Genomic DNA, 15,031 nt, shown 5'->3' with positions numbered 1-15,031 from the left:
AAAAATACAAGTATATTAAAATATAACTTTCTAAATATATATAAAAAAAATATTTTTTAAAATTCCAAGAAGCTTATGTTTAGTCTAAATACTTTTCATTCAGTAGATATACTTGTAGAGTAAATATACTTGTAATTTATTTTAAATTATTGATTTATGTTTTTACTAGTAAATATACAAGCAATTTCTTTAAACAAAATTAATTTTTGAATCTATTACATTTTCGAGAACTTTATAACTTTACAATAAGGTTTCATTTGTTAACAATAATTAACTACATTAGTTTACAATGAACAATACTTCTATAGCATTTATTAATATTAGTTAATCTTAACATTTACTAATACATTTTTAAAATGAATCTGTTAACATAGTAAACTGTGAAATAACATGAACAACTGGATTTTTATTAACTAACATTAACAGAGATTAATAAACGCTGTCAAAATATATTAACCAATGTTGTTATTTTTAACTAAAACTAAAAGTATTACATTTCGTTTTCGGTACCTGAAAGCTGACATGAAAAAAATATATATATATTAAAAACGTTTAAAAACATTAAACAAAAATTGCCTTGGCAACTAACTAAATTACTCAAACTAAAACTGAAAAAAATAAAATAAAAAAAAATATATATAAAAAACGAATACAAATGACAAAAACACAAAATTACTAAAACATTCAATTTAAAATAAAAACAAAATATAAAAATAAAAACGTCAAATTATTAATAAAAACTATAATAGGATCTCAATGATACTAAAATAACACTGAATAGAAATGTTTTTAAAAAACTTAAAATTATAAAAGCACAAAATTACTAAAACTAAAATTAAAATGAAAACTACAAACATTAAAATAAAAGCTAATTCAGAATATTAATACAAATTTTAAAAATATATAAATAATTCTAAAATAATAATAGATAATATATACATATAAACAATATAATATAAAATAAATAGTATTTATATAATATATTATAATAAATACTTAATATATTATATTAATTATATATAAATAAATCTAAAACTGATGCTAACGTGATTTATTATTGTAAACTGTTGACATGCTGGCAAAACAGCATGAGAAGTGAATTACTCATGTTTGCTCAAATTGTTTGCAGACAACTATTGACATATTTAATTTAATCGCCAATTTGTCAATTTATATTTTTATTAGAATTTCTAAAAAAAGTCAATTCGCATCTTTAATTTTCCTCCAGTAAGACAAGACACGTCGTGAAAAATATAACAAATAGGAAAATTAGAGAAAGAAATTGGTTTCCATAAACCAACAGCACGACCTCTCATTTCAGTATGTTAATGGTCCGCCTGCAGCAGAAGCGCTTGATGTGTTGGGTCGTGTGCGATGGACGCAGCGTTTGTGTCGGATTCGTACAGCCAGAGCTCAAGGCGTTGTCTCTTTTAAATGCAGCCAGAAGTATTAACACCATCATTCAGCGTGCAAGTACATAAACTCAGTCACTCGACATCTCGCTGCGACTCCAACAGCGAAAGGCAAACGCTCCTGCCGCCGAGTGTTAATGAGCTCAGGGAGAGGACAGATGCGCATCTTTCTGCCCCATTAAACACTCTCATCCACCAACCTGCTCTCTGCTAACACACACTCCACGAGAGGGTTCCGCACGTAAAAATGGCGTTCAAAATCTCCACAGTGAGATTTATAGGATTTATAGGCTTTCACGAGAGACCAGAGGGTGTTAAACAACGTTATTAGACGCTCGCTTGGTCAAGTGCTGCATCCTGACGTCAAATATGTCTGTTTAATGACTAAATGACCAGTCTTCAAGGAAAAGTTCAGCCAAAAATGAATTTGATTTTGAAAGTTTATGCCATCCAAGATGTAGATGAGTTTGTTTCTTCATCAGATTTGGAGAAATGTAGCATTGCATCACTGGCTCACTGCAAGTGAATGGGTGCCGTCAGAATGAGAGTCCAAACAGCTGATAAAAACATCACAATAATCCACAAGTAATCCACAGCACTCCAGTGCATCAGTTAACATCTGGAGAAGACAAAAGCTGAAACAAATCCAGCATTAAGATGTTTTAACTTCAAACTTTTGCTTCCAGCTAAAATACAGTCCATAATCCATAATAACGCTTCCTCCTGTTTTTACAGAAAAAAAAGTGGCAGCTGTGGTTGCCAGAATAATTATGCAAAAAAAAAACAGTAAAATAAAAACAATTTAACAGAACGCAGTTTAAAACTGTCGTAATTTAAATAAATAAAAAATTACACTTGAAACCAGTCAATCCAATCCTGAATTAGCATGACTATGTTTGCTAATGCTAACCAGTGTTGTTATTGTCAAGTAAGACTATTACAAATTGTTTATTCGTTTTCAGTACTTGAATTAAAGCTGTAATAAAATAAAATATAAATATTAGATTAAAAAAAAACAACTTAAACTTAAATTTAAACAAAAAAATAGAATGGTTGCCATGGCAACTAACTGAACTAAAAAAATGACAAATTAAAACTGAAATAAAAATAAAGCTAAATAGAAATAGAAATAGAAAAAAAGACACAAAATTATTAAAACTAAAATGAAATGAAAACAGAAACTATAAAAAGTTAATTCAAAATATTAATAAATAATATAATAGTATATAAATAATACTAAAATAACACTGATGCCAACAAATAAGACCTTTTTGTAAAGCGTTGTCAATATTGTTTACAACAGAGCATTTAAAAAAAATAGAGATGCTGACAAAACAGCACAGAGAAGCCAATTAGTCATGTTTGCTCAAATTGTTTGCGACAACTATTGACTTATTTAATTCAACTAAAATGTAATTTAACCATAATTATTAACCCAATACAATGCTGAATTATCATGACCACATTTCTACTAAAATCAGTTTTGAACCTTTAACAGATTAGCATTTTTAAAGTCTTTCACCATTAAAATTTGACTTATTTTTTACAGTGTCACTATAACACTGTCACAGTCACTGTGGCTAAATAAAACCCTCCAGGATGATCCTGATCATTTATCTGGGTTTATTCTGTGGCAGTGACTGGCTAAATGTACATTCTCCCTTACATCTTAAATGATACATTTAAAATGATATATTTAGGTATTACACCTACAATTTTGAAGCAATATCAAAAAGCAGAGACAGAGACATCACTGCAAACTTGACAGACAGACAGATTTCTTTCAAACGTTACATAAAAATGAGCCAAAAACCCAGACTGTCGTGATTACATCACTGCCAACTGTAGGAGAAAAAGGTAATTCATTCATTCTCGTATAAAATATGTTAAGTAAACTGCATTCAGCAGCTTCATCTACAGCGCCACAACGAAAGATATCACATACAAAGACTGAGGATTGAGAAAGAATACATAATTGAAATAATTGTGTTTTCTTCTCTGGCACATGCACAGTGTAATATGATTCAAACAAATGACTCGGAAGAGCTGGTTCTTGTGATGATTTGTCAGAGAAGTTAATGATTTTATACTGATTTAATGACTGGATGGCAATAATTACGTATATTATGAATAAAATATTACTTTTTTTTTTTTACATAAAACACAGATTTAACAATAATACAAATTTTAATAAAATAAATATATAAATTAAAATATATAAATTAAAATGTTTCAAAATGATATTTATATATTTACATATACACGTTAATATGTAAAATATAATAAAATATAAATATTTTATTTATTTTATGATAAAATAAATACTATATCACACACACACACACACATAGAGGATGTCACACACAACCGAATCGTTCATGCTTTACAGGGCATGCGAATTCAGACATAACTCACGTGAAATTACATGAGCAAAATCTTTTCTACTGTTCAGCTTGCAAAGTTGCAGAAAACGTTAATTACGAGCTGCAGGCTCCTCGAGGGATTATTAGGGAGAAAAATATACAGAACAGCATTTCTGAATCAAAACCCACTCAGCGTCAGACTCTCTCGATGTGCTTCACAGATTCTGAATCCGTCACAGGATCGCTCTCTCTAATGCCACAGGCCTCTAATTAAATCCAGCAGCGAAACAACTTCTTGTATTCCTGCAGGATGGCCAAAAGATGGCCGACTTTCACTGTGACCTTTCACTGGTATTAAACCACTGAGCCGCTGTAAATATTACTGTACGCAAGTCCCTCAGATGCCGTTCACTGATAAAACCATTTCCATTCACAACGGCTTGAATCTTATAAACTTGCATATGCTGTAAATGTGATTTAATAAATGAAGTGCATTGCAATTTTTTTTACTCAAGTTTTTTTTTTTCATCATCTCAACCCTTTAAAGAAGGAGATGGTGGAAAGTAATGGGCTGTAAAGACATGTTTGGACACAGAACAGCAACTGGGGAATGTGTTTTTCTTGTGAAATTGCACCATTGAAAGCACTCTACTATAATAACCCGTCTCTCCCGGCCTTAGTGTGGGTTTAACCAGGCCTTCACCGCAATACAGGGTTCTTGAGGTTCTGGTGACCTTCAAAATGAATGGGTCAGACGGATGCAGAAATGAGTCAGTGGGAAATTTCTGCCGTCATTTCTCTACATAAAAGGGTCATATTCTACAGTTTTAAAGCAGTTTGTCCATGAAAAGTCCAATTACATTTGAAGGTTTCTTAAAATTTGTGATTTTTTAATAGAAATTAATATTTTATTCAGCAAGGATGCATTAAATTTATCAAAAGTGACAGTGAAGACATTTAGAATGTTACAAAAGATTTCTATTTCAAATAAATGCTGTTCTTTTGAAATTTCTATTCATCAAAGAATCCTGAAAAATAAAAAATATCACAGTTTCCACAAAAATATGAAGCAGCACAACTGTTTTCAACATTGATAATAATCAGAAATGTTTGTTGAGCAGCAAAGCAGCATATTAGAATGATTTCTGAAGATCATGTGACACTGAAGACTGGAGTAATGATGCTGAAAATACAGCTTTTATCACAGGAATAAATTACAGTTTATAATATATTCACATAGAAATCAGTTATTTTAAATAGTAAAAGTATTTCACAATTTTGTTGATTTTACTGTATTTTTGATTAAATAAATGCAGCCTTGATGAGCAGAAGAGTGTCTTTTAAAAAATGAAAAATCTTACTGACCCTAAACTTTTGAAAGAGTATATGAGTTTATTAAGGGATAGTTTAAACAAAAATGAAAATGCTGTCATTATTTACTCGCCCTTGTCTCTTTCCAAACCGGTATGACTTACTTTCCTCTGTGGAAGATAAAAGATGATGTTTTGAAGAATTACAATGAAAGGCAATGGGGTCCAATGTTGTTTGGACCTCAACATTCTTAAAAAAACGCTATTTTGTGTTCTGAAATGACATGAAGGCATGTAAACAATGACAAAATATTAATTTTCGCCTGAAATATCCCTTTAAATATACAGCAAACAACTGAAAAGAATCCCCAAAAAATATATATAAAAATCACCTCAATGTTCACATGATATTTAAAATAATCAATTTTTTTCTCCAGTTTTGACATGCATTCATCGACTCGTTTTTGCAGCTTTGTTTCAATACATAAACTGAATGGGAAGGTCACGTTCTGAACCTCCTTCCTCCACAGAAAGCGGAAATCGCTGTGGCCCCTTTAACCATCTCTCTGGTCCGGGAGGAGGTGATCGATTTCTCCAAGCCCTTCATGAGTCTGGGAATCTCTATCATGATCAAGAAGCCGCAGAAGTCCAAACCTGGCGTCTTCTCCTTCCTGGACCCGCTGGCCTACGAGATCTGGATGTGCATCGTGTTCGCCTACATCGGCGTGAGCGTGGTGCTCTTCCTGGTCAGCCGCTTCAGCCCGTACGAGTGGCACACCGAGGAGCCCGAGGAAGGCTCCGACGGTCCGCCCAGCGACCAGCCCCCCAACGAGTTCGGCATCTTCAACAGTCTCTGGTTCTCTCTGGGCGCCTTCATGCAGCAGGGCTGCGACTTCACACCCAGGTGACACTAGCACTAGAGCTGTGCATTCATCAAAATAACTGCACCAAGCCAAGGCTGCAATGGAATTAAATAAATACATGTGCCGCACGTTTCAGGGTGAAGCTCGGCGCTGTGTTCATTTACACGTGAACAGCTCGCGCTGGTGTTTTCAGTAAACGCTGCTAAACATGAAATCATCACTGCATCGGCTGAGTTTTGGTCGCTTATAACGCGCACTTTAATATGCAACCTGTGCAAACAATCTTCCCAAACTTATAAACCTGCTGTTGTCAAAAAGAGAAGCTTTAAGGTCAAAATAAAAGCTTGATTGTTTATTAGTATTGTAGTATCGTAATTGTAGTGGTACTGTAAAACCAAATTATTGTTGTTGTTAATTATATTTTTCTGAAATACTTGATTTATTTATTTTTTTCACATGGAAATATAATTACAGTAGTACATTTTCAGATTTTGTTTAATATTTTTATTTAGTAATATAATAATACTACTACAAATACAAATAATAAGAGTAATTAATAATAATAATACTAACAATAATAATATTTGTAATAATTATAAATATTATATAATAATAATTATATATAATATTGGAAATATTATATATTTCCAATAATCTTCCCAAACTAAGTTAATAATAACTTAAGGTAAATGCAATTTTTTCCCAATTATTCTCACAAATCTGAGAAAAAAATTCACTCCATATCTCGCAATTGTTTTATTTGTTTCCGCCAGAGAATTTAATAAAAAAAAGGTAACTGCGATTTTTTTGATCTCACAACTCAGACTTTTTCTCGCAATTATGAGTTCATATCTCACAATTCTGAATTTTCTTCTCAGAATAGCAAGTTTATACCTTATTACAAAGTAATTCTTACTTTGTATCTTGCGATTCTAACTTTTTCCTTAGAATTATGAGATATAAACTCAGAATTGCAAAAAAAAAGTAATAATTGTGAGATATAAAATCAGAATTGCAAAAAAAAAAAAAAAAAAGAGAGATATTTAGTAGTAAATTTAGTAAATTTTAATTTTTTTATCCTGTGGTGGAAATGGCCTTCCATAAATACTTTCAAACTAAAATAATACTTTATTTTAATACTCAAATTTACCACATTATTACTAATATGTGACCCTGGACCACAAAACAAGTCATAAGGGTCAATTTTTTTAAATTGAGATTTATACATGATCTGAAAGCTGAATAAATAATCTTTCCATTGATGTATGGTTTGTTAGGATAGGACAATATTTGGCCGAGATACAACAATTTGAAAATCTGGACTCTGAGGGTGCAAAAAAATCTAAATATTGAGAAAATCATCTTTAAAGTTGTCCAAATTAAGTTCTTAGCAATGCATATCACTAATCAGAAATTAAGTTTTGATATATTTACGGTAGGAAACTTACAAAATATCTTCATGGAACATGATCTTTACTTAATATCCTAATGATTTTTGGCATAAAAGAAAAATCAATAATTTTGACCCATACAATGTATTTTTGGCTATTGTTACAAATATACCGCAGCGACTTAAGACTGCTTTTGTGCTCCAGGGTCACATATTCATTTAATAATTAATTAATTTAATAAGGTTTTTTTAATTGTTTTTTATGATCACTCTAATAAATTTCTTAATTAACTTTCTCACTTGGGGATCTTTTTTTTTCCACCACAGCTGTCAGAAATCTCTCCGACAGGCTTGATCTCTAGTAACACACATGCCAGATATGTCCTGCTGTAAAGCGTGAAGTGGATCATTCCTGTGCTTTTGTCTGCACTGACCTAAAGGCTCCCCAGAAGCCCAGGCACAAAATTAAAGTTGGACTTTGGTGTCTGCGTCCGGGAAGAAACCGCAGGCTCACCGTCTCCGCTTCCTTCAAGACAAACATTAAACTTTCATGCCTGCAGCTGCATGGCAGAAAATCACACTTTATTTTTAGAATATTTCAGAGAATGCGGCGCAATGAAAAATTGATGTTCGGGGTCCGGGGAAAGGCGGGGCCTCTGAACTGCACTAAATTACCAGAGTCTGTCCCAAAAAACCAAACACAAGGAGAGCGACGAGCACTGCTGTGAATGTATGAATGCGATCTACTGTTGTTCTGCTGTAATTACGCTTTTTCTTATGAAACATTTACGCTGCCATATCATGACTCGCTGTGTATTGTAACACAGGACTTAAACCTGTGTCTGGGAGCACGCAGCATTACCCTTACAAAATTACATAGTTCTTGCCAAACGCCAAGCATTTTTGAGCTGCAGAGCGCACACAGATGCCCCGCCGGCTGCTGAGGGCAGTTCTGAGAGGTTAATGGTGTCAGAAGCGTTCAGATTTTCAGAAACAGTGGCACTAGCATTAGCATTAGCCTGGTCAGCAGCTCTGTGCATTAAAGGACATTACTGATCCACACACACACACACACACACACTTTAGACTCTTTCTCATACATTACCCATGAAATATACAGAGAGACCGAGCTATTTTTAAAGTGAATGTACTCTCGATTCACATTCTATTATTTAAATGATTGAATACTGTGGCACTATTACAGTTAAAGTCAACTTGAAATCACTGTTGACCCCAGTTACCTTCTTATTTATTACAATAAGAAAAGAACACAAACACACAATTATATACATTAAATTTTTACATACAATTTTTAACCCAAAAGTTGGGTTAGTCCAAATAACCCAACATTTTTTAGAGTGTGTATATACAGTATATATATATATATAATTAACGAAATATATATAATATATAATGTATATAACTAATATTAACTAAAAATAAAATGCATTTGAACTTAAATTGAATATATATTTAAAAAAAAACCATTTTATTTCAGGTACATTTTTTTATTTTCAACATTTATTATTTTAATTTAACTTAAACTAACCTAAACTAAAAATAAAATTTAATAAAAAAAAAATAAAGACGTAATTTTAAAAAATCCAAAACTATTAAAAATGACAAAAACACATAAAACTGCTAAAATTATTAAAATAAAAACAGATAATATAAAAAACAAAGACTACTTTAAAATATTAATAAGTAATATAAAAGTATATCAATGGTAATAAAATAGAATGAAAGAATGAAAAGAATGATCGATCATTCTGTTTTATTTATTGATACATATTCCTGGGCTTACGTTTCACAATTAATCAGTCAATAATATTCTGAAAAAGAAAACCGTGTACATAATCATTAATCATAATGCAAATAACTGACTCCGACTCTAAAATGACTTTCATGTTCAGTTGATCATCAAGGCCGTGTTGGAAGAGGAAAAAAATATTAACCAGTTATATACACCAATTTATGATCAATCAAATCCCAGTGAATAAAATCAACATTATTTCACACTAAAGTTTCTGTTTCACTGAGAAACGTCACATTACAGAAGACTAAAGCTTTGCAAATGCGGTTTCATGTTGTCTAAATCTCACTGAAGCGCATACACACGTTTGGTAAGTGTAATTTTGCGCAGATGTCCACTAAACAATCAAGGGAATGTGTCTGTGTAAACAGCAGCTGCTGGACATTGATTCTCCATTATCAAGTCTCACACAGGGCGAGTGAACATGCAAAGAGGCAGGACTATTTGTCCTTCAATTTCGCTTGGGTTTCTGCCCCTCGTTCTCTCTCTCTCTCTCTCTGTCTGTCTGTCTGTCTGTCTCGCTCATATTCTCTTCACTGACATCAGGACGTTTCATCAATATCTCCCGCTGCAGGTTGAATTAGGCTGTCAGTCAGGCAGACAGAGAGAGAATTGCACACATATTCTTGAACAAATGAAACATTTTTGCCTTGGTTTAAAAAAAAATATTTTCAGAAACAGGTCACATTTTACTGCATACTGTATGCAATACATTCTAAAGAAATCTTTATGCATTAGAAATAGTGTCAACAAATATGTGTTTTAAATAGTTGATGATGATAATGAAATCTAAAGTGGCCGATATAATGGCATTTAATAAAGGCAAATGTGATACAATCAAAGAATGCATATTTTATCTTTTTTTTTATTACTCAATTCTCTAAAACACTGTTATTTATTTATTTTCAGCTGACAATATTGATTGTAGATTTTGCAAATAATATGAGAATAAACATTTTTCATCAACTTGATGTACTAAAATACATGAAGTAAAACTAAACTAAAACTGAAATAAAAATAAAAACAAAAACATGTTTAAAAATCCATACATAAGACACAAACACACAACAAAAGTATTAAAACTTGAACTAAAATTAAAATAAAAACAGAAAATAAAAATATTAAAAAATTATAATAGTATATCAATGATACTAAAATAACACTGTTACATATATAGTAAATATAGTATATATAGTAAAAAAATGTTTTTAATTAAAAAAAAAAAATTTTAACATTTTATTTCAGGTAGTTGCCAAGACAAAATTTATCGTTTTCATTTCATTTAACTTGATGTACGAAAATAACTAAAAGTAAAAATTAAAACTGAAATAAAAATAAATAAAAAAACTATATAGACATATTTTTAAAAAATTCTAATCCAAAACTATTAAAAATGACAATAACACACAACAAAATTACTAAAACTTGAACTAAAATGAAAATAAAAATAGAAAAAAAATTAAAATATTAATAAAAACACTACATACACACATACGTGTGCGTGTGTGTGTGTGTGTGTGGTGTGTATAAATGAGATACAAAGCATATTTGATCATTTTACACAATTCAATAAAACACTAAAATATTAACAAATAATATGAAAAGAAACGGTTTTTAAAAAGTTTCTAAAAATAAAAAAAGTATATTTGTCTATTCGTGATTATACATTTAAATAATATAATATATAAAAACACCCAATTTAATGTGTGTTTAATGCATTATGTGAACATGAACATTTAAGTATCCTCCTTTTTTTTAAATAAAAATAATAGTTCTGAATGCTAACTCGCCAATTTAGTGTTCTAGCCATATTGAATTTACAATATAATAGCTATAGCTATGGCATCATACTGCATTAAATTGCAAAGGATATAACACAGCAACGTACATCATAATGCAATGTGAATCTCTTTATAATGCATCACATATACAAGAATATTTCTTCCAAATATCACGCGCTGCTGGCTGTATTGTCTGATGATGTCAGAGTGCGTGTTGTTTCTGTACTGCAGCAGAGCTTTAGGACACGGCGTGTGATTCATGCGGCACACGCAGAGATAATTTCCTCTTAAAGGATTATTGCTCTTAATCCTGTGATGTGCACATTTATCATAGACTCCCTGTATTATGACTGCGCACGTCTGATTATGTGTCGTGCTGTGCCTGATGGCTTGTGTGTGTGTGTAATATTTAAAAGCGTTTCTAGTACACTTTTTTTTAGTTTGTATAAACATGCAAAGTAGAACTAGTCAATTATGAGTTCATGTTTTTTCATCAGATTTGGAGAAATGTAGCATCACATCATGGAAAAAATCCATCTCCTGTTGTCTCTCAAATCAAAATCCACACACATATTTGTTTAGAGCTGTTTTTGGCTTGTAAACGGTGCTTGATCTGTGCAGATTTCTCTCCTGATTCAGACCAGACCACTTTTTCACTGGAGGAAGCGTTATTATGGACTCATATTTTAGTTAAAAAGATCTTGTGATGGATTGTTTGATGGATTTGTTTCAGCTTTTGGCTTCTCCAGATGTTAACTGATGAACTGGAGTGGTGTGGATTATTGTGATGTTTTTATCAGCTGTTTGGACTTTCATTCTGACGGCACCCATTCACTGCGGAGCATCCATTGCTGAGCAAGTGATGGAATGCTACATTTCTCCAAATCTGATGAAGAAACAAACTCATCTACATGTTGGTAACCTGAGAGCGAGTACAATTTCAGCAAATTTTCATTTTTGGTGAACTATTCCTTTAACCGGAGGAGGTCGGCCACACATTAGCACAAAGGTTACACACCTGTCAAGATGCATCACACACACACACACACACACACACACACACGGATCGTTCTGCTGGTCACATCTCTCTCCAGCTTCCTAGTGTCTCTCGCTCTTTTGTTCCTTTCATATTTTTTGTTCTCAGTCTCCTCCACTGTTATCAAACTCAGCTTCTCCTCTGTCTTTCATACAGTAGCTCTCTGTTACAACACTTCAGTCTTTCATTCTCTGTCTGCCTCGGCAGGATTGATTTTATAGAGTAGTGATTCCTGTGCTGATGCTGAATCCACAGCATCACTACAAAAGAAATGATATTTTACCCCGGTTGTGAATGTGAGATCGCGGTCTGAACTGAATGTGATGAGATAAAAAGACCAGGTCAGATCTGTTTGCATGCAACAAACAAACAAACTGATTCACAAACAAGTGACTTATATATAAGCTGGTTCTTTTAATGAATCGGCCGCAAACCTCAAGTTATCAGGTTTTAATCAGTCTAATAGTAGAGCAACGTCATGTGTTCGATTCCCAGGCATTGAATGTCCTGATAAAAATTAATATGTGTTAAAAATGTATATAATATTTGCCTATTCACAGGTATTCATTTAAATAACGTAATGCATCAAAACACACAATCAACAACCAATTTAATTCATAATAATCTTTAACATTGTAAACATGCATGTTTAGATACTGCAATGTCTTTTATTCAACTAATAGTTCTAGATGCTGTTGGGACAATGCAGTATTTTAGCCATATTAAATACACAATATCATAACAGCTAAATGATATAATGAATTGCATCCAATGTGAATATCTTTTAAAAGTGTATCTCAAATGTGTAAATGTACTGAATTAATTTAAGTCATGCACTATTTGTCTAGTGCAGTTAATGATGCAAATGTGGTACATTTGTGTACATTTTCTAGTGATCATGGCAGGAGTAATTCATCAAATGATGGAGATGAGCATTTTAATGGGGCATAAATCCAAATATTACAGAGCTTTAACAAACTAATAAACTGATGTATATTTTTCAGTCATGCATAAATGAAACGGGTAAGCAACAGGTAAAAAAAAAAATCATTAAATAATTACAGTTTATTTTTAACTATTTGCATCTCTTTGATTTTAATTAATCATATGTGATCCTGGACGACAAAACCAGTCATATGGTTCAATTTCTCAAAATTGAGATTTATACATAATCTGAAAGCTGAATAAATAAGCTCTCCATTGATGTATGGTTTGTTAGGATAGGAGATACAACTATTTGAAAATCTGGAATATGAGGGTGCCATGCAATGCATTCTCTTAGCAATGCATATTACTAATCAAAAATTAAGTTTTGATATATTTACAGTAGGAAATTTACAAAATATCTTCATGGAACATGATCTTTACTTAATATCCTATTTTACCCATATAATGTTTTTTTGGCTATTGTATAAATATATATATATATATATATATATAGAGACTGGTTTTGTGGTCCAGGGTCACATATTTTTGAAAATGCATTTATTCAAAATGCTTGGAATCAGCACAAATCTGTTCATTTTGAAAACAATTACATTTATTTAGTTAAAAAGAATGAACCGTTAAAATATGGCTAGCTGTGGAACAAGCGATATTCAGTTAATTACAATTAGATTATAACAACTGGATTGATGATAAATATATAAACCTGGTTATTGTGTATTTAAAACACATTCAGCTTATTAGTACTATTACAGAAATCTGACCCATTTAATTTATGTGTGACTGACAAATATGCATCACATTAAGTTTATTAATTTATTTTAAAACTGTGCAATCCAAATGCATGGAAATTGTATATGCAGTTCAAAAATATTAATCTTAAGTTTAGGCCTAAATACATTTTTGAATGCCAGATCGCACTAGTGAGTTGAACATGATGGGAAACCACGTCCCAATAAATCTGTCCAGCACAGATTTACTGTCTGCGTTTGCACCATATCTTGATTTGCAAAAATTCCTTCAGTGAATCAGATCCTAAAACGACGCCATCAGTAGATTCCCGCCTAAATGTGATGCAAGAGACAGCAGCAGTTCATCAGAGCGCGATTAGAGTGCTGCTTTATGACCGCTGATGACACACAGATAAACGCAATCAGACACAGGCATCAAAAGGACCGTCTTATCACCTCATCCACCATCCAAAGAGAGAGAGAGAGAGAGAGAGAGATTTGTCCTTTCCAGCCGTGACTTTGCTCTCTCATCAGTACATGTATTCTCGGAGGGCATGGCTCTTTAGATAGGGTCAATGTCTCGCTCTTGCTCTGCTCCTCCCCATCTCTCTCTCCCCGTCTCTGTGTTTCTGCAGTGCTGATAATGGACTTCAATGGGGACCAACGGGCTGAAGGTCCAAATTGCAGTTTCAGTGCAGCTTTAAAGGGCTCTACACGATCCCAGCCGAGGAATAAGGGTCTTATCTAGAGAAACGATCGGTCATTTTATAAAAAAAAATAAAAATTGATATACTTTTTAACAACAAATGCACATCTTGCACTAGCTCCACGATGCACGTCCGCAAATTCATGCATTGCATAATCACGTTGGAAAGGTCGCGGTTGCGCTCGCTTTGTAAACACTGGGTCGGTACTTCCGCCTACGTCACGCGTGATCTTTCCACCGTGACTATGTGATGCGTGAAGTCAAGCTAGTGCAAAACGAGCATTTGTGGTTAAAAAGTATACCAATTTTTATTTTTTTTAAAGGGGTGGTTCAGTGGTTGTTTTCTAGGCTTGATTGTGTTTATGGGGTGCAGTCTAACATGTGTTAATGCTTCGTTTTTTAAAAAACGCATTATTTTTCACATAATTTACCTTTATTCCACACCGCTCTGTCCCTTCTCTGAGAAACTCGCTGATCATTTCCTGCTTTTATGAAGCCCCGCCCTCAGAAATAGGTGATTGGTTAGCTAGCCCAGTGTGTTGTGATTGGCTAAACTGCCTCTAGTGCGCGTCTAACGTCCCGCCCCTCACCTCAGCGGCATGTGCTCCAGTTGTATTGTAAACAACGGTGTCGTTAATATCGCTTATCAGTTTGAGCCCGATTGAGAAGCAGAGAATATTA

The 15,031-nt window shown here is 32.7% G+C and overlaps 1 protein-coding gene across 6 annotated transcripts in view; it reads left to right on the top strand.

The window, feature by feature from the left end:
* Positions 1-15,031, top strand: part of gria4a (glutamate receptor, ionotropic, AMPA 4a) — a 99,156-nt gene that overhangs the window by 55,793 nt on the left and 28,332 nt on the right. For all 6 annotated transcript variants that reach the window (XM_016487601.1, XM_016487599.1, XM_016487600.1 and 3 more), the window contains exon 11: positions 5,616-5,989. In XM_016487601.1, coding sequence (XP_016343087.1) covers positions 5,616-5,989 — 374 coding nt within the window. The remainder of the gene's footprint in view (positions 1-5,615; positions 5,990-15,031) is intronic.

The sequence above is a fragment of the Sinocyclocheilus anshuiensis genome, unplaced genomic scaffold, assembly GCF_001515605.1.
Source record: "Sinocyclocheilus anshuiensis isolate Anshui unplaced genomic scaffold, SAMN03320099.WGS_v1.1 scaffold906, whole genome shotgun sequence".
NCBI lineage: Eukaryota > Metazoa > Chordata > Actinopteri > Cypriniformes > Cyprinidae > Sinocyclocheilus > Sinocyclocheilus anshuiensis.
This window is presented reverse-complemented; position numbering and strand designations above follow the sequence as displayed.